The sequence below is a fragment of the Panthera leo genome, chromosome B2 (genome assembly GCF_018350215.1).
Source record: "Panthera leo isolate Ple1 chromosome B2, P.leo_Ple1_pat1.1, whole genome shotgun sequence".
Taxonomy (NCBI): Eukaryota; Metazoa; Chordata; class Mammalia; order Carnivora; family Felidae; genus Panthera; species Panthera leo.
This window is the reverse complement of record NC_056683.1, coordinates 51,339,555-51,366,610: the sequence shown is the minus strand read 5'-3', so window position 1 is coordinate 51,366,610 and position 27,056 is coordinate 51,339,555. Positions and strand designations below refer to the sequence as shown.

The window sequence follows — 27,056 nt, the reverse complement described above, 5'->3', positions numbered from 1 at the left end:
AAGATTCCTTTCAAAATATCACTACTCATTGACAAAGTACTTGGTCACCCAAGAGCTTTGATGAAGATGTTCAACAAGATGAATGCTGTTGTCATGACTGCTAATATAACATCCATTCTTTAGGTCATGGATCAAGGAGTAATGTTGACTTCGAAGTCTTATGTCATTTGTAACAATATGGATGGACCTAGAGGGTATTATGCTAAGTGAAATAAATGAGACAAACACAAAGACCGTATGATTTCATTCATATGTGGAATTTAAAAAACAAATGAACACACAAACAAAAGCAGTAAAAGACTTTTAAATACAGAGAACAAACTGATGGTTGCCAGAGGGGAGGGGGAAGAGGAAAGGACAGAATGGGTTAAGGGGCGTGGGAGATACAGGCTTCCAATTATAGAATGAATAAATCACCGGAAGAAAAGATACAGCACAGTAAATACAGTCAGTGGTACCATAACAGCATTGTATGATGACAGATGGTAGCTACTCTCGTGGTCACAGAGCATAATATATAGAATTGTCAAATCATGATGTTGTAACCCAAGATTAATGTAATACTATGTATCACCTCTGTTGCAATTTTTTTTTAAGCGGGGGGGAAAAGAAAATTTTCCGGAAAGGATTCACCATTCTTGGTATCTTTAAGAATATTCGTGACTCATGGGAAGAGATGAGACTATCAACATTCACAAGAGTTTGGAAGAAGTGGATTCCAACCCTCATAGATGACTTTGAGGGGTTCAAGACTTCCGTGGAGGACGTAAGTGCAGATGTGGTAGAAACAGCAAGAGAACTAGAATTAGAAGTTGAGCCTGAAGATGTGACTGAAATGCTGCCAGCTCATGATGAAACCTGAGTGGATAAGGAGTTACTTCCTATGGATGAGCAAAGAAAGCAGTTTCTTGAAATGGAATCTACTACTGGTGAAGATGCCAGGAACATTGTTGAAACGAGAATTAAGGAATTAGAATAGGACCTAAACTTAGTTGATAAAGCAGTAGCAGGGCTTGACAGGATTGACTCCAATGTTAAAATAATTTCCACTATGGGGACAATGCTGTCAAACAACATCACATGCCACAGAGAAATCATTCCTGAAATGTAGACTTAATGGATGTGCCACACTTCACTATTAATTTATTTTATTTAATTTTACTTTAAATGTTTATTTTTTAAATTTATTTTGAGAGAGAGAGGAAGAGTGCTGGTGGGGAGGAGCAGAGAGAGAGGACAGAGAGAATCCCAAACAGGCTCTATGCTCAGCCCAGAGCCTGACACGGGGCTCAATCTCATGAACCATGAGATCATGACCTGAGCTGATATCAGAAGTCAGATGCTTAACTGACTGAGCCACCCAGACACCCCAACTCACTATCATTTTACATTAATAAATTGCCACAGCCACCAAAGCCTTCAGCAACCACCAACCTGATCAGTCAGTAGCCATCAACATCAAAGCAAGATCCTCCACCAGCAAAAAGAAGTGACTGCAGACGTGGTACAAATAGCAAGAGAATGAGCATTAAAAGTGGAGCCTGGGGGCGCCTGGGTGGCTCAGTCGGTTAAGCGTCCGACTTCAGCTCAGGTCACGATCTCGCGGTCCGTGGGTTCAAGCCCCGCATCAGGCTCTGGGCTGATGGCTCGGAGCCTGGAGCCTGCTTCCGGTTCTGTGTCTCCCTCTCTGCCCCTCCCCCATTCACGCTCTGTCACTCTCTGTCTCAAAAATAAATAAACGTTAAAAATTTAAAAAAAAAAAAAGTGGAGCCTGAAGATGTGCCTGAATTGCTGCAATCTTATGATCAAACTTAAACAGATGAAGAGCTGCTTCTTATGGATGAGCACAGAGAATGGTTTCTTGAGATGGAATCTACTCCTGGTGAAGATGCCAGGAAGACTGTTGAAATGACAACAAAGGATTTAGAGTGTGACCTAAACTTAGTTGATAAAGCTGTGGCAGGATTTGAGAGGACTGACTCTCATTTTGAAAAAAATTCTACCATGGGTAAAATGCTATCAAACAGCATCACATGCTACAGAGAAATCATTCGTGAAAGCAAGAGTCTGTTGATGCAGCAAACTTCATTGTTGTCCTATTTTGAGAAGTTGCCACAGCCGCCCCAGACTTCAGCAACCACCACCTTGATCAGTCAGCCACCATGAACATCAAGGCGAGACCCTTTACCCACAAAAAGATTATGACACACTGAAAGTTCTAAGGATGGTTAGCATTTTTAGCAATAAAGTATTCTTAATTAAGATAGGTACATTGTTTTTTAGACATAATGTTCTTGCACGCTTAGTAGACTATGGTATAGTATGAACATAAATTTTGTATACATTGGGGAACTAAAAAATTGATTTGATTCACTTTACTGTACTATTCCCCTTATCGCAGTGGTCCAGAGTTGAACCAGCAATATCTCCAAGGTGTGCATTAACTATCACTATCCCTCGCCCACCCTTCTCATCTGACACACTTCATCCCTGGCTCACTATACTGAAGCCATGCTGGCCTTCCCCTTCATGCACTCGAAGTTCCTTCCTGTCTCAGGAAATGTGCACATGCTTTACACCTCTGCTTGAGGGCTAATCTCCCTGATCTTTCTATGGAGGATGCTTTCATTTTTGCTGTCAGCTTGAAGTCTACTTTCTGATCACTATAGCCAAAGTATCCCCCTCAGGTTCCCCTTAGGTTACTTTGTCTTGCTCACCATTATCTCCCCAATGCCTCACAGCACCAGGCCCACAGAAGGCACTTAATAAATACTTGTTAGAATGAAATAGTTATCTTAAATTTAGTTACCTAGAATAATTATTTTTAATGCCATGAGCATTAAGTATTTGTTAAATAAATCAATAATATATATTATTATTCACATATTACCACTTAAGTCTTATTTTTATTATAAAATATAATATAAAATACTTTTTTCCTTTTTTTAAAAAAATGTTTATTTTGGAGAGAGAGAGAGGGAGAACATGCAGGGGAGGGGCAGAGACAAAGGGAGGCAGAGAATCAGTGCACATTCAGTGCTGTCAGTGCAGAGCCTGATGCAGGGCTCAAACTCATGAACCATGAGATCATCACCTGAGTTGAAATCCAGAGTCAGATGCTTAACCAACTGAGCCACCCAGGTGCCCCTAAAGTACTTTTTATATGTCTAACAAATGGAATCAAAAATATATTTTAAAATTTATATAGTCTCTGGCAAATCAATGTTTCATATTTTTAGATTAAATGATTTTTAGATTAAAATTTTTCATATTTTTAATTCATATTTTTCATATTTTTAGATTAAAGAATACACAATGAAATAGATAAATACAAAATCACAATTCTCCATTTGTAGGTACTCCCCACTAAAATATAATTTCTTAATATTGATGATTATTGGTTACTGAGTTTCTAAGTCATTATTAATGGATAATTGTCTATGATACTCTAATTAAAAATTACTCTTTTAGTTATAAGCAATTCTGTATATTTATTTTTTTAAGTTTATTTATTTATTTTGAGAGAGAGAGAGCACAAGCAGGGAAGGGGCAGAGAGAGAGAGGGAGAGGGAGAACCCCAACAGGCTTCATGCTGTCAGCACAGAGCCAGACACGGGGCTTGAACTCATGAACTGTGAGATCATGACCTGAGCCAAAACCAAGTCAGATGCTTAACTGACTGAGCCACCCAGGCACCCCAGCAATTCTGTACATTTAAAACCTGTTTTGGGGGTGCCTGGGTGGCTCAGTCGGTTGAGTGTCCAACTTTGGCTCAGGTCATGATCTCGCAGTCCATGGGTTCAAGCCCTGCATCAGGCTCTGTGCTGACAGCTTAGCGCCTAGAGCCTGCTTCATATTCTGTGTCTCCCTCTCTCTCTGCCCCTCCTTCATTAATTTTTTTTAATAAATAAAATCTGCTTTGTATACACAATGTACAAGTTTTAAGAGGAACGTGAAAAAAGCATTAATACTAATTCCAAGAGTAAAAATAAGACTGACAAAAAAGAAAAAAATCCTGACAATTATAAGAAAAAAAAAACAAAACACAGCCATTTTGAAAATGTGATGAGTAGATCTGTATTAAGCATTCAGAAAATAGTAATTTAGGGAAATGTAGTCTTTTATTCCAACAATTGAAAATGGCTACATTACAAGAAGGAAATAATTAAATACTCAATTACAACAATTAATGACTTAGTAGTATCCTAACCATCTAAAGCATCCAGGTTTCTGTCCCTCTGAGTCAAAGAACAATGAATAAACTTAGTCAACGAAAAGAAAAAAAATTCCAGGAATAACAACTGTGTCAAAAGTTCTTAGCCTGATGTAACTTCAGTCTACTTCCTTTTCCACTTCTGTAATTCTAAGTGATAATCAATTACTAACTACTGAAAATATGGTATGAGATAAGAATAAGCCACAAATTCTATATGCTGTTCTTAAGATGCTTTCTAAAATGCCAGAAAAAAGGACATAGTCTAATACTTTGACTTTCAAACTGTCTTGAACTTAAGCCATAGTTAGAAATAAATTTACTTTGCAACCCTGTACACACATACTTCTATACGTACACGTAAACAAATTGAAACATATGCAAATAATACCCACTCACTACTTGGAACAGAGTCTGGTATTTTACATTCTTAATGTTCTTTTTTTAAAATGCTGGTTGATATTCAACTAAATTAACTTCCCAATTCACTATGGAGCCTCAACCTGCAGTTTAAAACTACTGATCTGCTAACTCTTAAGTTTCAGTAAATTATATTAAATATATACATACTTTCATTGTGTCAGAAACCAACAATGTCTGTGAGGAACTTGAAGGAGAATCAGAAGAATTCTGGAAAAAAAAAAAAAAGGACAAGCCTATGATACATCTTACTCAAAAAGAGGAAAATGAAGAGAAGCAAAGCAAATGTTTGAATTGCACATTCTAGTCTAAGGCATTACCATAGACAAGGAATCCTGTAAGACCTTATCAATGGTAGCACAGAGCTCTTCAGTTTGCTGTCTGAGCTGTGCAGGGAAACAAAACTGGAAGAATTGAAACCAGTACTGAGTTAGCAATGAGTTTCGGGATCTTTGTTTCAAAAGCATGGGTAGTCTGAAGTCATTACCTCCAGAGGCGGGTCTAATGTGTTGTCCTTGAAGACACTTTCAGTCTTGGCTGGCTCATCGAGTGCCTAGTGATAAATGAAATAGTTCTCATGTGAGGCTTTTAGTCAAATACAGAAGTAGTAGAAAAGTATCTTCAAAGAAAGCCCTGTAGTTCTCAACATCTCAAAAAAGAAAAAAAAATATGTTTGAATCATTTGATATTTGGCATGGAAGCATTTTCCATATTTGTTTAGTTTCTCCAACGTAATTAATATCTCCAATATAAGTTTCTGAAATAAAGAAAGGTGGCTGAGACTTTAAACATACAAACTTGAACTTGGACATCTTGTATATCCAAATGAGCCTTGTCCCCTTCAAAGAAGTCACCTTGGGAAGCCACACACAGAAACAATGATGTAGCCGTTTCTTATTATATTATAAAAACTGTCTGAGGAAATGCTTCAGAGCCAGTTTACAAAAAACATGCACACACAAGAAAAAAAAAACCTGCCTCATTTCTAAAAAATTTTAAATGTTTATTTTTGGGAGGAAGACAGAGCATGAGCAGGGGAGGGGCAGAGAGAGAGGGAGACACAGGATCCAAAGGAGGCTCCAGGCTCTGAGGTGTCAGCACAGAGCCCGACGCGGGACTTGAACTCACAAACTGTGAGATCATGACCTGAGCTGAAGTTGGATGCTCAACCGACTGAGTCACCCAGATGCCCCAAACCTGCCTCATTTTTAATCATTTATATCCAAAAAGTCTTGGTTACCTTATTTACCAGATTTGGACTCAAATGACACTCAAACCTCTTTTGAAACACACTTTTTTATTTATTGTGATGTACTTCAGATATATAAATGGAGAAAATAAGATGGCCCTCTGTATAGTGTACCTACTCCATTGAGAATGAGAAGTAAAGCATTACAAAATATTAGAGGCCAGTATATATTTACTGGTTATTCATGTTTTCTTTTATATATTTGCTCATTGTTCTGTTGGGTGGTCTGATTTTTATTCATTTGTTGGAAAATGTGATATAATCTGCATGCAAAATATTTGTCAATTAGATGTCATGTAAACATCTTCAAAGTCTTGGCTCCCCTTTTCATGATTGTCATGATGTCTTTTGTCAACACATGTAAGTTTTCATTGCAGTGTGGTCAAGTTTTCATCATTTTCCTTTGTGGTTGGTGTTTCCTTTCAGAAACTCCTTCCTAATCTAATAAGTCACTCACTCCCTTGGGCGAGAGTCTTAAAAGTAGGGGTGTTAGATATGTGTTCTAAACCCTTCATGCCACAGTGGGGAGGTGGGAGTTCTCTCCCAATTGCATGGAGCTATGCCAGGATTAGAGTTTTTAAGGGGAGTGTGTTTCAGCCTTCTTTCTTTCTTTATTTATTTTTACCTGTTTTGATAGTGTCATTCATCCAGTGTGTTGGAGTCACTCACAGAATCTCTGGACTTCTCTCAGAGAAAGTGCTCCATGTATAGCTGTATATTGGGTGTGTCTGTGGGAGGAGGGAAGTTCAGAAGTCTCCTACGTCACCATCTTGGCACCACACCTTTATCATTTCTCATATTTATTTGCATCTACCTACTTTAAAAAAAAATCAATTTCTCCAGAGAATGATCAGTTCCTACTCTCTTAGACTAAATTTTAGCTTTGATCTTCTTTGGCATACTCATATCCCATTTCAGTAATATCTGTTCACATCTTTACTGTTTCCTTCCTTCTATCGTTTTTGGGTTTATCCTGATTTTCCTCATTGTATTCCTTTTGTTTCATATCACAAGTTAAAATATGTAGTGTGATCATTGCCATTCATTCTCAATACATCTTTAAATATTACTGTTAAGATTTCTTAGATTCATGGGTTATTTAAAAGTAGTTTTCCCTTTTAATTTTTAAAAATATGAGAATTTTTTCCAATTTCAGAATTCCCTACTAATTTAGTTATGTTATGGCCAAGGAATTTGTTCATAATAGTAAGTTGCTGTGAAGTTTGGGATTTATGGCATAAGACACAGTGTTTGTAAATATTTCATTTATATTTAAGAAAATATCTATTTTCTAGAGGTTGTCTGTGGGATTCTGTGCGTTTGTGTGTGTGTGTGATCGAAATTATTCATTGTTCTGTTCAAATTATCTCTAGTTTTACTGGGCTTTCTATGTACTTATTCTATCAGTAACTGAAAGTGTCATCATCAAATCTCAGGGAATTATAATGGGTCCGTTAATTTCTCCCTGTGATACCAGCAATTTTTGCTCAACATAGTTTGAAGCCATTTTATTAGCTACATTCATAATTAGAAGTATTCTTCCCTCATGAATTAAATATTTACCATTACGAAGTGACCCTCTGTCTCCCCAGTAATGCTTGATGTCTTAATATCTATTTTGCCTGATACAACCAAATGCTTTAATTAGCATTTTACTAGTTTATCAGTTTTTGCCTCTTTATTTTCAACATCCTGCATTCGAACATTAAAAATCAGTGGTTTATAAAAAGCAGATGTCTAGAATTCATTTTTTGATGCAGTCTCATCTCCATTGTTTTTTAATTAAAGAGGTTAACGTTTCTTTTATTACAATTATTTACACATTTAAATGTTTCCAACATATCTGTTTTATTTTTGTTTCACTTTTTCTATTTCATTTTTATTCAATTTTTGAATGTTTTAACTGATTAAATTTTTGAGGTTTTTACTTACTCATTTTTCCCTCCACCAACTTGGACATTGTGGCAGACACTGTTAGGTGTTCACCAAGTACTTTGATTTTTTTCGAACACAGAAATACATTTCCTTGGTCTCAAGAGTTTAGGTATGAGCTTGTAACTAATCCTTGCTAAATAAATGTGAGTAGAAGTCATATACAACCTCTGTTAAGGTTGCATCTACCTACTTACCTCTGGCACAAGGCGGCTAGAAACAGATACGGCTTCTCTCTTTTCACCTTCAGATAACTAAGATGCAAGATGGAAGCAGGTTACATCCCCGAATCACTCAATTACTGAGGCTTATGTGAGAGAGCCAAAATGAACTCTACCAAACTGTGACGTGGGAAGGAAATAAGCAATGATTGTGCTAAGCCACTGAAATATCAGGGTCTGTCCACTGTGGCAGTGAGTATGGCTTACATTAAAACTAATACAAATATTATAGGCTGGTTTTTACAAATTAGTCTTGGAAAGTTTTCCATTTGTCCTAAGGTCTAAACCAAGCAATACAAAATCTAAATTTAATTCACATACTATACAAGAATATGTGTAGTCTTCACCCCCTACCCTGGTTTTTATGTTCCAGTTGCCTTAAATACATTTAATTATGCTACAAACATATCATCATGTTAAAATTTTTGCTTTAAACAGTTATAGGTATTTCAAAGGAATTTTTGAAAATTGTGGTTACCCACATATTTATTATTTTCCATGCTCTGCATTCCTTCCTGCAGTTCTGAGTTTCTACTCAACATTATTTGTCTTCAGCTTGGCAAACTTCCTTCAGCATACTTTGTCATACAAATCTGTATGATTAATAAATTTTACTTATAAAATTTATTTAATTTATAAAATTTATTAATAATTTTTTTTAGTTTTCTTTTAGTTGAAAATGTCTTCATTTTGTCTTCATTCTTGAAGGAATTTTCCCTGGCTACACAATTTAGTTTTCTTCTTCTCTCTCAGCATTTAAAGGTGTCATTCTGTTGTCTTCTGGCCTCCACTGTTTCTTAGGAGAAGTTAGCCATCATCGTATTGTTCTTCCTCTGTATGTAATCCATTATTTTCCCCTAATTGCTTCCAAGATCTCCTCTTTATATTTAATTTGTAGAAGTTGAATTGTGATATGCTCAGTCATGGTTTTCTTTGAATTAAACACTTTGGAGACTATCTGAGCTTCTTAAAAGTATACGTTTATATCTTTTACTAAATTTGGAGAGATTTTGATTATTAGTTATTCAAATATTTTCTCTGCTCCATTCTCTCTCTCATCTCCCTCTGAGACTCTAATTACATTTTGATACCATCCTACAGGTCATTGGAACTCTTTTCATTTACTTAATTGTGTTCCCTTTTTATTCAGATCAGATCATTTCTAGCAATTCATCTTCAGGTTCACCAACACATCTGCTTCTCCAGTTTTATCTTAAACCAATCCAGGGAATTTTCTATTTCCAATATTTCCTTTTTCTTTTTTTCTTTTTTTCTGTTTATTTATTTATTTTGAGAGAGAGAGAGAGCAAGCAGGAGAGGAGCAGAGAGAGAGAGAGACAGACAGAGAGAGAGAGAGAATCTCAATCAGGCTCCACACTGCCAGTGCAGAACCCGACTCAGGGCTTGAACTCACGAACTGTGAGATTGTAACCTGAACCGAAATCAAGAGCTAGCTGGACGTTTAAACAACTGAGCCACCCAGTTGCCTCATCAATATTTCATCTTTCAATCCTAGAATTTCCATTTGAGTATATTTTATAGTTTCTAGTTTTGGAAAGTCCTATATAATTCATTATTAACATATTTTCCTTTATACCCTTGAGAATAGCTTTAAAATCCTTGCTAGCTAACTGCAACACCTGGAACATCTTTGGGTCAATCTTTGTGACTTATACTTTCTCTGTGAGTATAGTTTACATTATCCTGTTCCTTTGTATGTCCAGAGATTAGAAATGTTTGTAGCCTGGCTATCTTGAATGACATGTTATAAAGACTCCAAATTCTATTATGGTCCCCTGAAGAATCTTTTTGTCACTGTTGCTTAGTTTTAGCAGATGGTTAATTTGGCTCCTAATTCTGTCTTCCTGCTGGTGGGCAGCAGCTAGAATCTCCGTTCAGGTAATTTATCCTTACCTCGACTTAGCTGGGCTTAATGGGCACATGTGTAACTCAGTGGTCATCCATGGGTATGGGCAGAGTTTATATGCAACATACGGGGCTTCTTTTCTGTGACTCATTCTTTTCCTGGCTTCTCCCCTCACTTTTTAGCTCCTGTGTAACCTTATGTTGTCTTCTCTGATTCCTCATTCGGTAAGTCTGCTGGTTTCTTGCTGAGTTTTAGTTGCTCCATGGTAGAGCTTCCCTTAGGTGCAAAACTCATAAAATCTCAAAAAGCATTCAATTCCATTATGTCTTTACAAGCATGGACTCTACTGCAGTTTCTACTGATCACTTGGTCCAGTACTTTTAAACAATTTTATTTTTTGTATTTTGCCCACAGTTTATCATTGTTATCCACAAGAGTTGGTCCAATTCAAGCTACTCTTCAATTTCTATAAGCATCATGAGGTAAACTAATTTTAATTTTTCGGCACAAATTTTCCTTATTAGCAGAGATTATGTAAATTCAAATCTCAAACCCACTTCGGGGTAGGCTTGGGGTTAAAGATTCCTTTTTCCTACACTGAGTCCAGATTGATATAAGAATATTTGCTTGTCATTTCCCTTTGCAATTTTCTTCTTATCCATCTTGTAATTTAGAGGGTAACCCTTCAAAGATCCTGGCTTTATGAAAAGGAGGCAATTCCAGTCCTCATATCACTCAGCTCCAAATCTTTCTCTCCCTTCACTGAGTTCATAGTAAAACCCAATCCCCACAGTTAGTGAGCATGATACTGGCAGAATAACCAAACATTCTGAATTTCAGCTTGCTTTTGGTATTCGACCCATGAGGATTTCCCCTACTTTTTGTGAATTCAGCGTTATATTTGGGATGAACCACATAAAACTGTTGTATTCAACTGAAAATTATAGGCTGCCCTGTCCTCTTCTTTAGATTTACTTCTGTTCCTCACTTTTTCATTATCAGTCGATATATCCATTTCCTGACCAGAAAGTGTCACATCAGCTGTGGAACCATGGAATCTAAGGCTCAGCAGAATCAATTTTTCCTCTTCTAACAGAGCCAGTGATATAACAGACCCAGAACTATTAATCTTCACCAACAAGAACCATGTCCACATGCTAGTTGTCTTTTTGGCCTAGGATATACCTCCTAAGAATTCAGAAAAGTTACCTCTAAAAATAAGAATTTATCATCTTCTTATTTCAATAACTCACAAAGCAAAATATTGTCTGGAACTTTTCTTTGCAAAATTTACTATTCTGCATTAAATAACAAAATATAAAACATTGTCTATGATAACTTAATAGAAACATGTGAGATTGCCTCTTTCTTATCATAAGAATTTCTATTTCGCTTTCCTCCTTTGTCCCCTAAACTTACTAGTCATGAGCAATGAGCAGGAACAGAAAATTTTGTAAAGATAACTCCTAGCTGGTGTTCAGATAGTTTAATTTTTCCCTGACACAGCGTTACAATCATCTATTTACCCTGTCAGTGAGTAAGGAGGAAGGGTCCCAACATTACTGTTATAGGGATGGCCAAATACCTGACCTCTACCACTGGGCAGATGGAATCAACAACAGTTTATTAGTCACATGTACTCACAGCCCAGGGGAAGGGAATGCTGCACAGCACGCTCAGCCACATGAGGGTTGTGCTCAGGAACAAACTATATAACTAGGGAGAAGCAGGCTTTGTAGTATCAGAGGGTGACATACATGTCCCCTGGTTTGCAGAAGGCTGTGACTGGCTTGTCTGAATCAGCAGGAACTTCACCTGGTCAGCTTGATAAGGAGGGTTAGGGGACCTTATCTGTGGGTGGAAAGTGGGAGGGGAACTTGCAATTAGGCTACTTGAGGCCCCTCTTTCACTATATGTCAAGACGGCACATAAGATGGGGTCTTAATTTTAGACTTCATGTCACACATGGCTTCTAATTATAATGATAATTATGGAGAAGAAAAAAGTCTGAAATTAAGGACAAGGACTAAGAACAAACTCCTCAGGAGAGAAGCTTGATCTAGCCCTTCCTCCCCTTTCCAGCCATGCCTTCCACCTACTCCTCACTTGCATGCTGTCCTTCAATCACAAAAAACCACTGGAGTTCTTTGACCTTGTGGTCACCTTCTAACTTCATGTTACTAACTCCACCTAGATTGTCCTTCCTTCACTCCCAGCTCACTTAGAAAACTCGTATGCATCCTAAAGATCCTAATCAAATTGTCTTATGATGTATTTTTGGACTTCATACCAGGAAAAGTCTGTCATTTCCTCCTCAGGCACCATATCATTTCTGACATACTCTAAGCATATGATTGCATAATTACTTTTCAACAGTATCTATACCCAGCTCAACCATTTGTCTCCATCACAGTCAGAAAAATATGGTATTTATCATTGCAGCCCCAGGTTACAGCCAATGAAAGGTAATCAATAAAGATTTTAGGATGAATTGAAAGGGTAAACTAACAACTGAATGGAATGAAATGAATAAATGAATCATACAAATAATACGATTTTAATACTCAGCAACATGCTCTAGAGAAATGGCTTAAACTATTTGAATATTTTAAATAATGAATACATTAGTTTTTTTCCTGCATTTCAGTTAAATTTGTTACCATCAAAGATCTGAGCATATGATCCGTGTTAGTGTAATGAGCAGGTATTTTTCCAGCCAAAATCAAATAAGGTTAACATCTTAGTTACTCTGTGAGAACTTACAGTAGGCAAACACAACTTTCAATAGGCTGTTTAAAATATTGAAATTTACTCAAAAAATGAAAAAACTACTCAGAGCCCTTGGAAAATCAAGAAAGATAACTGTATTAGGTGAATAATGCTGCAACTGTGAAATAGAGCAATACTCAGACTGCATTAAAATTTGGATGAAAGGTTATTTTGAGTTTAAATAGCTTAAAAGTTTACTAAAATTGATTTTTTTTAAAGTGATGAGTAGTTATTTGTCAAATGTATCATCTTGATTCACTCCTTCTAGCAGCCACAAAGAGTAGGGTTTTTTTCTCTGTAATACAAAATATATTTTAATAAAAATATATTAAATCTCCATTAAAAAGAACTGTAACCATAGATTGCTTTTTGACACCTTAGCCAGTAGGAGTGTATTGATGGTTTTTTTTTAGATTTATTAATTTGAATAAAGTTGTGTCAGAACATTCTCCAATAAAATATTTTTATTAAAAACATATATTTTCTGCCAGATTGGACTACAACCAAATGAGACATAAATGGCACATGCTTTGAATTCTATTTTTAAAGATTCTTAACTAATGTAAGTTATCAGTAATATTGTCATTAAAAGTCATTATATTTTGTGCAGAATAACCAACCGTGGGGCCCTGTTTTCAAAATGAGAGCTAGTAAATCAGATTTTTGGTAGAAAATAGTTTCTGAGCTCAGCACTACATTATAACTAAGAGCCAAGGACTGTGACCAAGCACTATAAATCGAAGTTCTTGTGGGAATTTATGCTAATAAACTATCATGGGTGTTTCTCACCTGAAAAGAGATCTCTGATGGAACTGTAAGCACTGTTAAGTCAGAGATATTTAATCAGTCTAACCTCCGCTCTGGAAGTAGGATTAAGGTCTAAAAATCTGAAGACAGAATGAATCAGTTGTACTCTAAATGAAGTTAGAAAGTAAACTACTTCTAAAGGGAAAATAATCGAACAGGGCTCATAAACTTTTTGTGATGCCTAAACTATCTAATTAGTTTGGATTTCAAAGATTTCATGGGCTCGTGACTCTGTTTTAGTCATAATCAAATTAACCACCCCCAAAATGATTCATGCTAAACCTAAGCATTCCTATACTTTGTTAATCTGACCAGCTATGTATTTGGTAGAATAAATCCTCTGAAGACTACAAAAGCCTTGTTTGATTTTCAATCATTAGTACAAAACCATTTGTAGGATTAGAGATAGTCTCAGGAAAATAAATCTCACTTTGATTATATAGTTGGAGATTCAGATCTGAATAGCATTCAGATCTGAAGAAAAAGGGGAAATGTACACTGAAAGCCGAAAGGGCTTTCTATTTATATTTAAAAGCACAGCTTCTTTAAAGATATAGAGATATTTATCATTACATTATTTTCATGAGTGGTGTAAAAGCTTCAACAATTGAGGAAATCTACTTGGCTTTTATAATCCCAAAATCTTTGAAGGGTTGACTGTCTGTTCCTACCAGACAGAAGGAAGGGAGTTAGTGCAAACCATTACAGCCTTTTAAAAACCCATTCATCTAGGCTCAGAGGCAGAAGAATTCATACTTTTCCTTCATTTAATTAAGGACATCAGAAAGGTGTGCCTGTTTCCAGCCCAAACCTCTTTCACTGGAACGCGCTTCATCTCTTTCAGTAACTCAAGGGATTGAGCTAGTTTGTAAACCTCCCTTACTCAAGTCTCAGAGCTAAGTAATTTCCAAGTCTCTTTAATTGTTCCTCATTAAAAAACAAAGAAGATTTGGTTTCTAATTGGATGAGGATTTAAATATATTTTATCAAGTAATAAAATAAAGTATTGTAGACAGAAATCCAAAATCATCGTTTCTTGGTCAATATTTCACTTTAGCTGGTCACTGTCACTGTTGCCTGGTGAACAGGGAAAGGCTGGGAGATAATCACATAAAGTCCAATTCAGTAACTTACGAGCTCTGCTGCTTTGGGGAATTTACTTGGTATCTTTGAACATCAAAATCTTCACAGAGTTGTGAGGACAGTAAAGTATTTAGCTGAGTGCCAGATTCACTAGAATATTCAATATGGCAAGTATTGTGATTGTATTTCTAATTGTTAAAAGTTATCAAATCTAAAATCAACTCAATTCCCTTATAGAAGAAAGTTCTTTATAGTTTTTCCATGGAAGTAGAATTTATGAAGCTTATTCCACCCTAAAGAAAGATTTTTAATTATCATTGTCTGTTATCAAACACTAAGCTCCTTGATTTTTATAATCCTCTGAGCAAAAATTTGCCTTATAATCCTATGAAATAAAATTGGAAATTTTAGAGACCTACCCAGTTGCAAACCAAAGTAATTAATTCAATGAACATTTAACAAAAAACTACTATATTTTCTCAAATAGTTCGTAGTGGGGGAAAAAAAAACACCAACATGCATAATTATGGTTTGGCAAGTGCTTTAAAAGAGGTATGTGCATGGTATACAACTGCCTGAAGAGAACCAACTGGAATAGTTGTGGGTCCTGGGCACTTTTCCATCAAGTGAGAGATGTCTCTCTAGTATAGGCCATATGCTAAGCTAGGAACCAGATTTTGTTAAATTTTTGAGACATTCAGAGACCTTAAAATATTCTCACCCAAAGACGTATGCTTAATCAGATTAAAGTTTACCAACTCATGTTTAAAAAATTTAAGCTGTCAATTTAGAATAAATTGATTTGAAAACTTGAGATGACAAGACATCTCAAATCTTTACCTTTCCATTTTTATAGCACAGTTTTTACAATCGTCTTCAAAATGGCTCTCTTTAACTTCCTTCTACCAGGAAAAATAAAATTATTTTTATACCTTAACTTTTATTTAAATAATTAACCGTACAATTTATATGTGCTATTTATAAAATTGAGCTACCCTATCATTCTTCTTTCAAACTCACACAGCTTATGAATTAAATGTGTCTTGAAATTGGCAGATAGTAATGCTATTTGTTGGAAAATTGTACCTAACTCTAACCTTGATTTTATCCTGAGGAATACTTGTGCAGAAAGGAACGGAGAACTTCAACTGCTCTAAAAAAAAAAAAAAAAAAAGGGCTTTCCTGGAAAAATATTAATCACTTGTGAAACAATAAAGATGCATACTATTTTATTTTGTGGAAATACTCCTTTATTCATCTTTCCTTTTCTTAATATATTTTCAGAATAAAAATAAAAAGCCATTAATTAGAATACTAACATGAGTCCTTCAGTTTAATTTTAACTTTTTACCTATTGCTATCAGGCTCAGATGAGAAGAAGAAAAATTAGTCAATAAGAGAAAGACCCTTGACACTCTCTGAACAGAACAATAGTACACATAACAAGACAAAATAGTAATGTTTAATGTTGTTTCCTCTATTATATTGTTGAATATATCATAATAAGGTTCATGGACAGTCACAAATATAAGCTGATCTGATTACTTTGTTCCTGCTTTGTAATCACTTGTATTTCATCCTTATCTCAGTCTTGGAGAGGATGATTATTGGCAGGAGATGAAGCCAGAGACTCTGAAGCTAACACGTTAAAATATGTCTTACATTTATCTCTTCTTATAAAGCCTTAGTTAAGCTAAAAATGCTTTCTTCCTAAATGTTCACGAGGAGAAAAATGATAGAATACAGAATAAGCTATAAATTTAAGTTTTGATGCAGACAATAAATTACAAAACAGAAATACCAGAAACCTCAGGTCCGCTGCCAACAAAATGTACTCTTTTGAAAATTATGGGTTTCGTCTAGGAGTGATTAAAGCTGAAACCAATCCAGTGATTCCATGAGAATTTAATATCTGATTGAAAGGGATGCCTGTATTTCAATGTGGAGAAAACCTTGCGTTTTAAAAAGATAGCATTATTTTTTAAAGCGATTTTGATTCCTCATTAATTATACCATATACTGTGAAACAAAATGTGGTATAAAATATCAACCATGAGTTTAATCTGGTTAGGGGAGAGAATAATTGTTAAACTAAATTAAATGCATTGGCTCTATCTTTAAGGCATTCCACCGCATAAATCCTAACAGAATACTATAATGGGACTGCAGCACCCTTCCTTTTGTGGTACTCTGTGTGATAGTAAAGGGATCTCAGAAAATATTCCAAAGTGTTCATCCTTCCCAAAATAGATGAATTTCTGCTAAGTATAGTCTTAATTTTCCTACTCAATTCAGAAATAAGTCCTTTTGATTTTAACAGCATAGAAAGAGTTCTATTACATAAACAGATGGATAAAAAGACCTACATTATCAGATTTATTTATTATTTTTTTTAATTTTTTTAATGTCTATTTTTGAGAGAGACAGAGTGTGAGTGGGGGAGGGGCAGAGAGAGAAAGGGAGACACAGACTCTCAAACAGGCTCCAGGTTCTGAGCGGTCAGCACAGAACCGGATGTGGAGCTGGAACTCAAAAGGAGATCATGACTTAGGCTGAAGCTGGATGCTTAACCGACTAAGCCACCCAGGTGACCCCCCAGATTTTTTTTTTCTTAAAGCTACAGAACATGAAAGGAGCATCATAATATCATTCAAGAAATATTAGTGAAAATGGAAATAAATGCTGATAAAATATAAAGATAAGACTTTTGTTATTTAAAAATTCTTACAAATTAAAATTCCTCATTAAGGAACACACGTCATGGAAAAGCCAACAATAAATAAATTAAATTATACAAAGGCTCTAAAGAAAAAACAGACATGTGCCAAGTTTCATGACCTTTGAACAATTCAAGAATTTATGGTCCAAAACCAACTTATCTTAGCCAAAAGACAATTACCCACACTAGTGTTTCTACACTAGTGTTTCAATTCTCCCTAGAAAAACACTATTTTAAATTAGACATCATGACATTTATATTCTGTTGTGCTAAAAAATAAAAAATAAATATATGCTTCCTAAAAGAGTAGGTCTTTTGGGGAGTGAGGGTGGGGGAGAGGGGAAAACAGGTGATGGACCTTGAGGAGGGCACTTGTTAGGATGAGCACTGGGTGTTGTATGTAAGTGATGAACCCCAGGAATCTACCCCCAAAACCAGGAGCACACTTTACACACTGTATATTAGCCAATTTGACAATAAATTATAAAATTTAAAAATTAAATAAATAAATTTTGACTTAAAAATAAATGAAGAAAAATATTATGAAACATAGACTTCTATTTTAAAATGGTATTGCAGTTCTGTTTCATTAAAAAGAATAAATTATGTAGACAATATCCTTAAACATAAATACATACATAAATAAAACACAAAACCTCTCCTATATGAAACTGCATCAGGCTCAATACATAGTGATGCCACAGTACACATTTATGGAATGGGTTTGTGATGAAATTGGAAATTAAACTAATGGTTTTTCATTTTTAATGACCAACTAATAGGTTATAACCTCTAAAATCCATTTAATTGGAAGAAAAGAGAGCTGGTAGACAGAGATTCTGGAACCAATAATGATATCCAGCCTTATCTTACAAAAGTCTTCCAAGAAGAATTAACTGTTATTTCTCTAAACAGAAAATGGATACAGTGGTAGCACACAGGTACAGGAGAATGTGCTAGGGTAGGTAAGACAAGTATGATGGAGGGACACCGACAGGTGTCTATTCTCTTTGCCTGGCCAGCTGCTGGGAGGAGAGTTTCTCCCATTTCTGTGGAGGGAGACACTGTGACCAGATTTCAGAAACTGTCCATCTAAAATGGGCAGAGGGTCTGCGGTGAGAAAATATTGCCGCTATGACTCAACGTGACAACCCAAGACAATAGGATAAGGGACAACTGGCAAAAGTATCACTTCCTGCATCCTCCTGAGCCTCCTAAAGTCAGTGTTTTAGGCCCATCTCATCTTTTCATGAGCTAAGAAAGGTAGAGATTCAGAAGAGAAGCTGGAGAAAACGTTGCAGACCTCTCTGCAGCCCAGCAACTCCTCAACCCCCTAGTTGAAAGCATTCAGACATATAGAGCATAGACTCTGGGCCACATGTGGATAATTGGGAATTAGCTCTCAGAGATATATGACAGCAGAGGTGCTGCCCACCAATGCCCACCTATATGCTACAAAGCATCTCCCACTAACAGTTACTACATTTTAGACGAGATCATGCAAAGATTTTATTTCCCAGATCATACTGACATAACAAGAAAGTATATTCATAAATCAGTGGTCAAAATACCACCTGGTTGGCAAACATCAACATTTTGACAAATGATGATAACAGTATTTGAAATACTATAATTACGCCGAAGAAAATAGGCTTAATGCACTGAGAGGTAAATTGCTTAAATAAATATCATAAAAATAACATGGAATGAATAATTTCATACACTTGGTAATTGATTTCACTTCCATTCTGATATAATCCTCCATGTGGCTTTCATTTGAGCATATGTAATGTGCTTATTAAACAAGAGGCTTTAATTTAATTTACCTACTGAAGCAGGAGCCTGTAATTTTATAATTAATGACTTTTAATAGCAAAGCAAAAATGCCCTAAAGGCATGTGAAAGCAGCTGGGTCACTGGAAGTGATCTCAATCCTCCCTCCCGTTCATGGAAGGAGGATCAATGGCTGGTGAGAATGGACAAAGAGGTTTAGCCCATGCCGGGATCAAAGCCGTTACGTTGGATACTCAGCTAATACATTTCCACCCTATGGAAGCCACTACTAGTGACCAAGTCTTGACCAAGTCGCCCACATGTAACCCCATTTTACCTCCACTCTTTTGATCAATGTGAAAAGAGGTGGAAGCTCTTGAATACAACAATCACTTAAAATTCCAAAGGACAGGGATGTATCAAAATCTGCATCAGGTTTTCCATGACTGCTTTACAATGAACTGGACAATTCTGGGCTCATATTTAGCCTCTGGTGATAAATTCTAGGCTCATATTTAGCGGCTGGTGATAAAGCAATGATGTGTCAAATTCTATTCACCAAGATGCTTTCATCATGTCACCCTAAACTAAGAGCAAATTTTAGTAAAAGCAGAACTTTAAAACAGACACTTTTAGAACATATAACAAAACTGACACTAGAAACATAAAATGCCCTCTGCTTTTGAACCAACACTGACCTTCTGTTCCAAAAGCAATGTGTTTGTAGGGATTGCTGCAAAAGCCTTGTAGCTTGACTTGGTCTTGTATTGCTAGAATGAGTAACCAGAAAGCAAGAGTGGAGATGAAAAGAGGGAAGAATAGAACATAATTTTAGACTAGTGCTACCAAGTTAAATGACAGGTTATCAAATGAAGAAAACAGTTATTACAACTTGTTTTTGACAGAAAACAAATTAGCTTACCATGTTAATATTTTATTAGAATGAGAAAAAAAGAAACATCACAGTAAAATATCAGCCTAGGGATTATAGGCAATTATGTGCTATACAGTTTCAGAACTTAAAAACATCCATTTCTGCAAAGTTATATATAAATATCTCATGAGCAGTGTGCCCCTCATAGTCTATAAATGTGAGTGGGCTTTTTTTCCTTGATCCTCAAAGGAAATTGGTTCTTTTTTATAGTGCCATAATTAACAAACATTCTTCCAACAAATTTAATTGCACTCTTTATACATTCTCTTGCATCATTCATAAAAACAAGGGTCAGAACACATAAAATTTACCATCAGTGTTTATTAAGTAGCATATTGTGAATAGAGGTAATATCAGCAATTTAATTCCATAATGAAAAAGCTAGAAGGCCAAACTTCTGATCATAAATTCACCTTTTTATTTTTTTTATTAAAAAAAAATTTTAATCTTTTTTTCATTTTTGAGAGAGAAACAGTGTGAGCAGGGAAGGAGCAGAGAGAGAGGGAGACACAGAATCTGAAGCAGGCTCCAGGCCCCGAGCCATCAGCACAGAGCCCAACGCGGGGCTCGAACCCACAAACCGTGAGATCATGACCTGAGCTGAAGTTGGACGCTCAACCAACTGAGCCATTCAGGTGCCCCATAAATTCACCTTTTTAAACTTCATCATCTCCTGCTCTTTCTAATACAATTATATTAATGAATCAAATGCTAAAACATCCTGAGCTTTTAATAAAACTCAGAGTAATATAGTTTGGGAGTATTTGAGAGAGAGGGTAGAGCATGAGGAAGTTGTATGCATCAGGATACTATGCATAATCAAAAGCCCAGTTTTGATATTGCTCTGAGTCCCAAGCTGCTTAACTAAGTTCAAGGCTCCTATCACTTCAAAAGCCCCTGTCTCAGGCAGCTTCCCCAGAGGGCCCAGACCCAGCTAGAAATTGGCACGCTGCTCTAAGCTGTCTTAGTCCCCTGGAAAGCAGACCACAGGATCTACAGAAGAAGACATGATAGTCAAATAAAATAAAACCTGTGAGTTTTATAGATATAACTGAAGTAATCTTCCATTAAAATAGTGTGAGGAAGGTAAGAGGCTGGCACATTCATTTTCCTTATAAAGAGGGTGAAGTAGAGAAAAATCAAAATGCCAGACTTGGAGGAAAAAAGTCTCAGGGCCCTTCAAGCCCCGGTCTCTATACTGACCTTGCACTGCTATAATCTACATAGGACATATTTTGGATAAGAACTGAAAATGAAATGTCATCTCTTTGTGCAGAATAACAGCTGGCACTTATTACTAAGCAAATTAATTTTACATTTACTTTTACAGAAGCCCTATAACTACAGAACCATTAGGGAAAGGAGGCATAGTGTGGCTAAGTGACTTGCCTAAGATATTCCATAAAGAACAGAAACAGGTATGGAACTCAGGCCTTTTTGCCTCCTTTAGAAGATATATTTGCTTTCTCTAGAAGATAACATTTTCTCTCAAAGTATACCTAAGCAGACAAGTAATACATAACATTGTATCATTAATACTCCATGATGGTTTTATGAATACTTAACTCTAATAATAGTTGTAATAATAATAATAATAATAATAATAATAATAATAGCTAATAATCACTATGAGCCAGGTACCATTCTAAAAGCTTTATGTGTATTATCTCTTTTAATTATCACAACCAAGCTATTAGGTAGATTATATTATATCCAGTTTATATATGGATACTAAAGTACACAGATGTTAAGTAACTTATTTAAGGTCACTAGGTAGTAAGTCATAGCTGGGATTTGGATGCAGACACACTAGTCAACAATTGTGCAATTATCTACCATATGCCCTTGCCTCTCATTGCAGGACACACAATAATTTACAATGTTCTTCTATCCCCAAATGCCCTAAAGTATATAGTTGGACAAGCCTTTACAAAGAGATATATTGTTATCACACACATAATGCCACCGAATCTTAGAATTAGATGTGATCTTGAGGGCCATCTGGCTTAACACCCTCATCTAAGACATGTATCCCTTTGATCAATCCTCTGTTCAGCTACCACATGAACACTTGTCTATCTCCCAAAACATGTTTAGGCCTCATTGTTGGAATCAGTACAAAACTCTCCCTTATACTGAGCCAGATGTACTTCCTGCTGCCTTACTCCATTGGTCCTTTCTCCCCACCTTAGAATGATGACACATGTGAAGAGCTCCCTTCTGCACGAGAGTGGTACTGCTGTTTCCTCCAACCCATCCTCACTGATCCTCAGTTGAAGATTTCACTATCCTCATAACTTTCTTCTGTCAACATTCCTTTACATTTTGAAAATGTGTGCACTTAGCGAGATGTATTTTTAACACCAAATAGAATATAATCATCACCTCCGTGACATCTATTGATAATAAACTCAATTAATACAATGAAGATGATAGTAACTGGAACTGTCTCCTTGCTTTTGTCATAAGTGAAGAATATACATACAGGAGAGTGAAGTTGGAGTCATTTCATATTGTTGGATCACACTGAGTATGCTACCACCTAAAATCCCTAATTCTTTCATCTTTTTTGTTTAACATTTGTTGAAATTAAACTCCATCCTGCAGTTATGTTATTCTTCTCTAGATCCCAAAATAGTACTTCAGGCATTATCTCTATCCCATTTCATCTGATCAGTTTTGGTTTGTTATAGTAAACTATGAAGATAAGAATTTTTATAATTATTTCATCAACCATTTTGTTAGGCATGTCATTTTTATTCATTCAAGTCATATACCAAGGATCAGGACCTCTTGCCTCCTGGGTTCTACCAACCTGGTGGACATCAATCTATCCTGTAAATCTATTTGGATATGGCAGTTCAACTAATGGATTCATTCAACAAAATATTAATGATTATCTACTTTGTGACTTATATTGCTCTAAGTACTACAGATTCAGCAGTGAACAAAACATCCAAAGCCTTTGCTCTCTAGAGCTTAACACTAAGCTTACACCCAAAGAGACAAACCATAAGCCAAGAAACAAGAAAGCAAAAGAAATATCCTAGCGAGATAAGTAATAACACAGAAAATTAAAATAGGATAATGGCACAGAAAGTAACATGCATGATGCTTTAGATTGGGCACTCAGAACAAATCTGAGTTTGGAGATGTCATTACACTTCACATATCTCTCTTTATTCATGATATAGCAAAAAAAAATCACAAAAGCTAGAATTTGGAAGGCAATCCAACAGACATCTGTTGATTGAAAAAAAATGTCTGACTTTCAGTCATAACTGCTTCTGTAAACAATCACAAACTAAGAATATAGGCAATCATTTTCAGAATTTACCTTCCTCTTTTTTGTGATAAATAGAACATATGGCTCGTTTCTTTTTCTGGCAAATCTCTTATCTCCCATCATTTACAATAGAAGTAGAAATTTGGTTTGTTTGAGATACAGTTTATCTAAACCAGGAGATAGGAACTTAGAGCATATAGATATTTCCTTCTAGTTCCCATCTGTGGGGTTTTATGTGTGCCTAAGACATATGTAGTCTTTCCTTTTCAGTCTGAAAATCATTCTTGTTGCCATTAGAGATACTTTTTGGGTTCACCATATTTCTTCAGGTTTCTCTTAACAATATTCTAATTTGGAATATAGTTTTTCTTTAGCACTCCAAGTCTTCCAGGTGTTAAATTAAATTCACTGGTTCCCTTTCCTTGTTTTAAAATTACAAATCGCTCTAGTCAAGGTAAATATAATTTGAATAGTAAGTTGTAGTAATACCGGCTGGAATCACCATCAGCTAATCGTAGAAAGTAGAACTGACCAGCCTGACCCTGAATCCAGAAAACATTCAGTGATACCTATTGTATCTCTCCAATTTGTAATCTATGTTTTTGGTCAACATTCAATAAATATTTCTTAAATATCTACCACATAAAGGGGCAGAGTAAAGTTTAGGTTTAGAAAAAGGAAATGGTATTTTACCCTAGAAGTTTTTTCAGAGCTAATCCTATTTATAAATTCTATTTATCCTAGATAATTACAACATAAATCCCAGGTATGAAAGTGAGAACAGCAAAAACACACCTTTGCCCTTCAGAAAATATTTCTCACCATTATCACATACACTATTGTTGATGGCTAAAATTCCACCACAGGCTCCAGTAATAAGGACCCATGAGATTTCAAAGCAAACTATATTAGTTGCCTTGAGAATTAGAAATTTGAACTCATGGTTACACTTTAAGTATAGGTGAAGGGCAGAACCTCAATTTACATGAACAAGAGAGAATCCTGAACAAAAAAGCTTCCCTACCACCAGGGCCAACTTCTCTTTCCTGAAGCATCCACAAGTATAAATGAGAGCATCATCATTCTAATTTTTTTTTTAATTTTTTAATGTTTATTTGTTTTTGAGAGAGAGAGAGAGAGAAAGAAAGAATGAGTGGGGGAAGGGCAGAGAGGGAGGGAGACACAGAATCCAAAGTAGGCTCCAGGCTCCAAGCTCTCAGCACATAGCCAGACACGGGGCTTGAACACAGAAACCGAACTGTGAGATCATGACCTAAGCAGAAGTTAGACGCTCAACCTACTGAGTCACCCAGGCACTCCAAGAGAGCCCTTCCTGCTCATCAGTGACCATGCATGTACTGCCTGAGTCAGAATCTCCCTGAGACAAAAGCTTAACCCAAGCCCTGATCCAATTGCCCAGAGACCTCCCTTACATCTGGATTACTGGCAGAGTCTAATCTCTATGATGATCCTGAGAACTGAAGCAGTGGGGAAGGGGTGGCAGGGCAGGGAGAGGGAGAAATTTCCTTGAACAACTCTCTTCCCAGTAGCGGTCTCCATGGCTGATTTATCTGTCTGTGTTTCTAGTACTCTAAATATGCAATATGTTATTGTATTACAATATTTTGCCATCCCTATTAGCCTGATAGGTCTTTTAGAGAAGATATTTTATACAATTTCCAATATCGTATACCAACCTGGCAAAGAACAGATATTCAGCACCTATTTGTTGACCTAACCTGAAGTATTTTATTGAAAATTGCAGAAAGATTCAGAGGACATGAAAAAACAAAATTTTAGTTCCTCATCTACTGTTCAAGTCTTAGACAAGCCTGGCTGATTAGAGACCCTCTTCCCACTTCAAAGTATGCCCTGAAGGCATTTCTAATATATTAAATTGTCAAAGCCCTTCAATGAAACGAAGTTTCAGGATTTGAACTCTTGACCTTGAATCCCTATTTTATTTATTTATTTTCAGTTTTATTTTTTAATGTTTGTTTTTGACAGAGACAGCATGAGTGGGGGAGGGGCAGAGTGACAGGGAGACACAGCGTCTAAAACAGGCTCCAGGTCTTAAGCTGTCAACACAGAACCTGATGCAGGGCTTGAACTCCAGACCAGCAAGATCATGACCTAGGCCTAAGTGGGACACTTAACCCACTGAGCCACCCAGACACCCCATCCCTATGTTTTTTCTTAATACCTTGCTTAAGTTAAACTGCACAAGTCCCTCCCTGAATTAAAATGCAAAAATTCCTCAAGGGATAAAAAAGGTTTTTGTCAATTACTGACACTTGAGTGTGAATCACTGCTAAGCACAATTAACAAAGGCTAGCTGGAGAGAAACAAAGGGAATGGGACCCAGAATTGGTTAGTACAGAAATGTAAGTGATACATAGCAGGGATGGGAGAATCATAGAAAATCTAGAATCTCCACAAAGGCACCAAGAATTCTGTAGAAGAGGTGAAGTAAAGAGGTGGAGGAGGAACAAAAGGAGAAAAGCAAACAAGAAGATACATATACCTGGTTTCAGCTGTTCTATCATTTCACCTATGATTGTGAAGGTTTGTTACCCTACCTACAAAATATATACGGATACATCATCTTCACCTTCACTGCTAGAACCTCACCGGAGCCATCATCGTCGCTTGCCTGGATTGTTCCAACAGACCCCTAAATTCTCCTTCCTTCAGCTTTCACCCTCTTACAGTCTATTCTCAACACGGCCGCAAGATAGACAAGATTGTGCCAATTATCTACTCAAAACCCTCTGATGGCTTCTTACTCAAATTAAAAATCAGTGACTAAGAAGTGGCACGCAAGACCTCACAGGACCCAGCTCACAGTTACATGTCCCTCTGACAGTCTCCTTATACTAACTCCAGTCTTGTGATACTGGCTCTCCTACCTTTGTACCTGCCAAGCACTCTCTGGCATCAGGTATTTTTCCTGGCTATACTCTCTTAAGGAGCATCACCCCCCAATGTCACCTTCCCAAAGGAACCTGTCATGACAGCCAGTATAAATTTGTGACACTACCCCATACCCTGCTATACTTTTCTCCATACCGTGTATGACTATCTCACACACAAGAAAATTTACTTATGGCAGTCGGGGAGGTGGAAGTCGTAATTGCTGACTGTTTCTCTTCCGCCCAAGACCCTTCTGTGAGGAAGCATTTTTGCAATTTTATTTGTTGCAACATCCTCCTGACTTTGTAACGTGTCTTGAACATAATAAGCACTCAATGCACATCGATTGCTTGAACCAGATTGACCATTTTAGCTCATGGGGGTACATTCCATATTGCTCATGTCTCAGATTACATGTGGATCAGCAGAAATGGAGACAGTCACATGGAGACTATTGTCACCAAGTTTTCAGGGTGATGTAATTGGAAATGTTTTGATGTCTTCAAGGAATGAGGTTTATAAATAAAACACCAACTATAAAAGGTCATGAAACATTTAAAAGCTCCCAACTGATCCCTAAACTATGTGTCCAAATAGCTGTAAGGCCAAGACAGGCACATCACTGGAGCTCTCATAGTCAGAAAAGAGCTTTAAACCATCTTCAGTAAGTTGCAAGATGTTTAAAGTTTTGAGGTAAGGGCCTCAAATCCCCTTAGGGAACACCATGCTAACTCCCTAGAAGAAAACTTTAAATTAGGTTATAAATGAAGGCCAAATATATTGGGAACCCAAATACAACTCCGGGAATTAATTTTATGATATTCCCTTTCCCAAGGGGCAGAAACGTCTCAAACAATATAAGATGTTAAT

The 27,056-nt window shown here is 36.4% G+C and overlaps 1 protein-coding gene and 1 long non-coding RNA gene across 2 annotated transcripts in view; one reads left to right on the top strand and one right to left on the bottom strand.

Annotated features, from left to right (window-relative positions):
• Positions 1-27,056, bottom strand: part of LOC122220693 (muscular LMNA interacting protein) — a 213,705-nt gene that overhangs the window by 47,289 nt on the left and 139,360 nt on the right. The window contains exons 5-8 of the mRNA XM_042940388.1: positions 19,752-19,823; positions 5,121-5,186; positions 4,954-5,037; positions 4,784-4,843 (exon numbers count right to left, since the gene is read on the bottom strand). Coding sequence (XP_042796322.1) covers positions 4,784-4,843; positions 4,954-5,037; positions 5,121-5,186; positions 19,752-19,823 — 282 coding nt within the window. The remainder of the gene's footprint in view (positions 1-4,783; positions 4,844-4,953; positions 5,038-5,120; positions 5,187-19,751; positions 19,824-27,056) is intronic.
• LOC122219049 lies at positions 9,909-11,011 on the top strand. The gene is made up of 4 exons (XR_006202239.1): positions 9,909-9,934; positions 10,085-10,126; positions 10,317-10,384; positions 10,905-11,011. It is a non-coding gene; the product is annotated as an uncharacterized LOC122219049 (long non-coding RNA).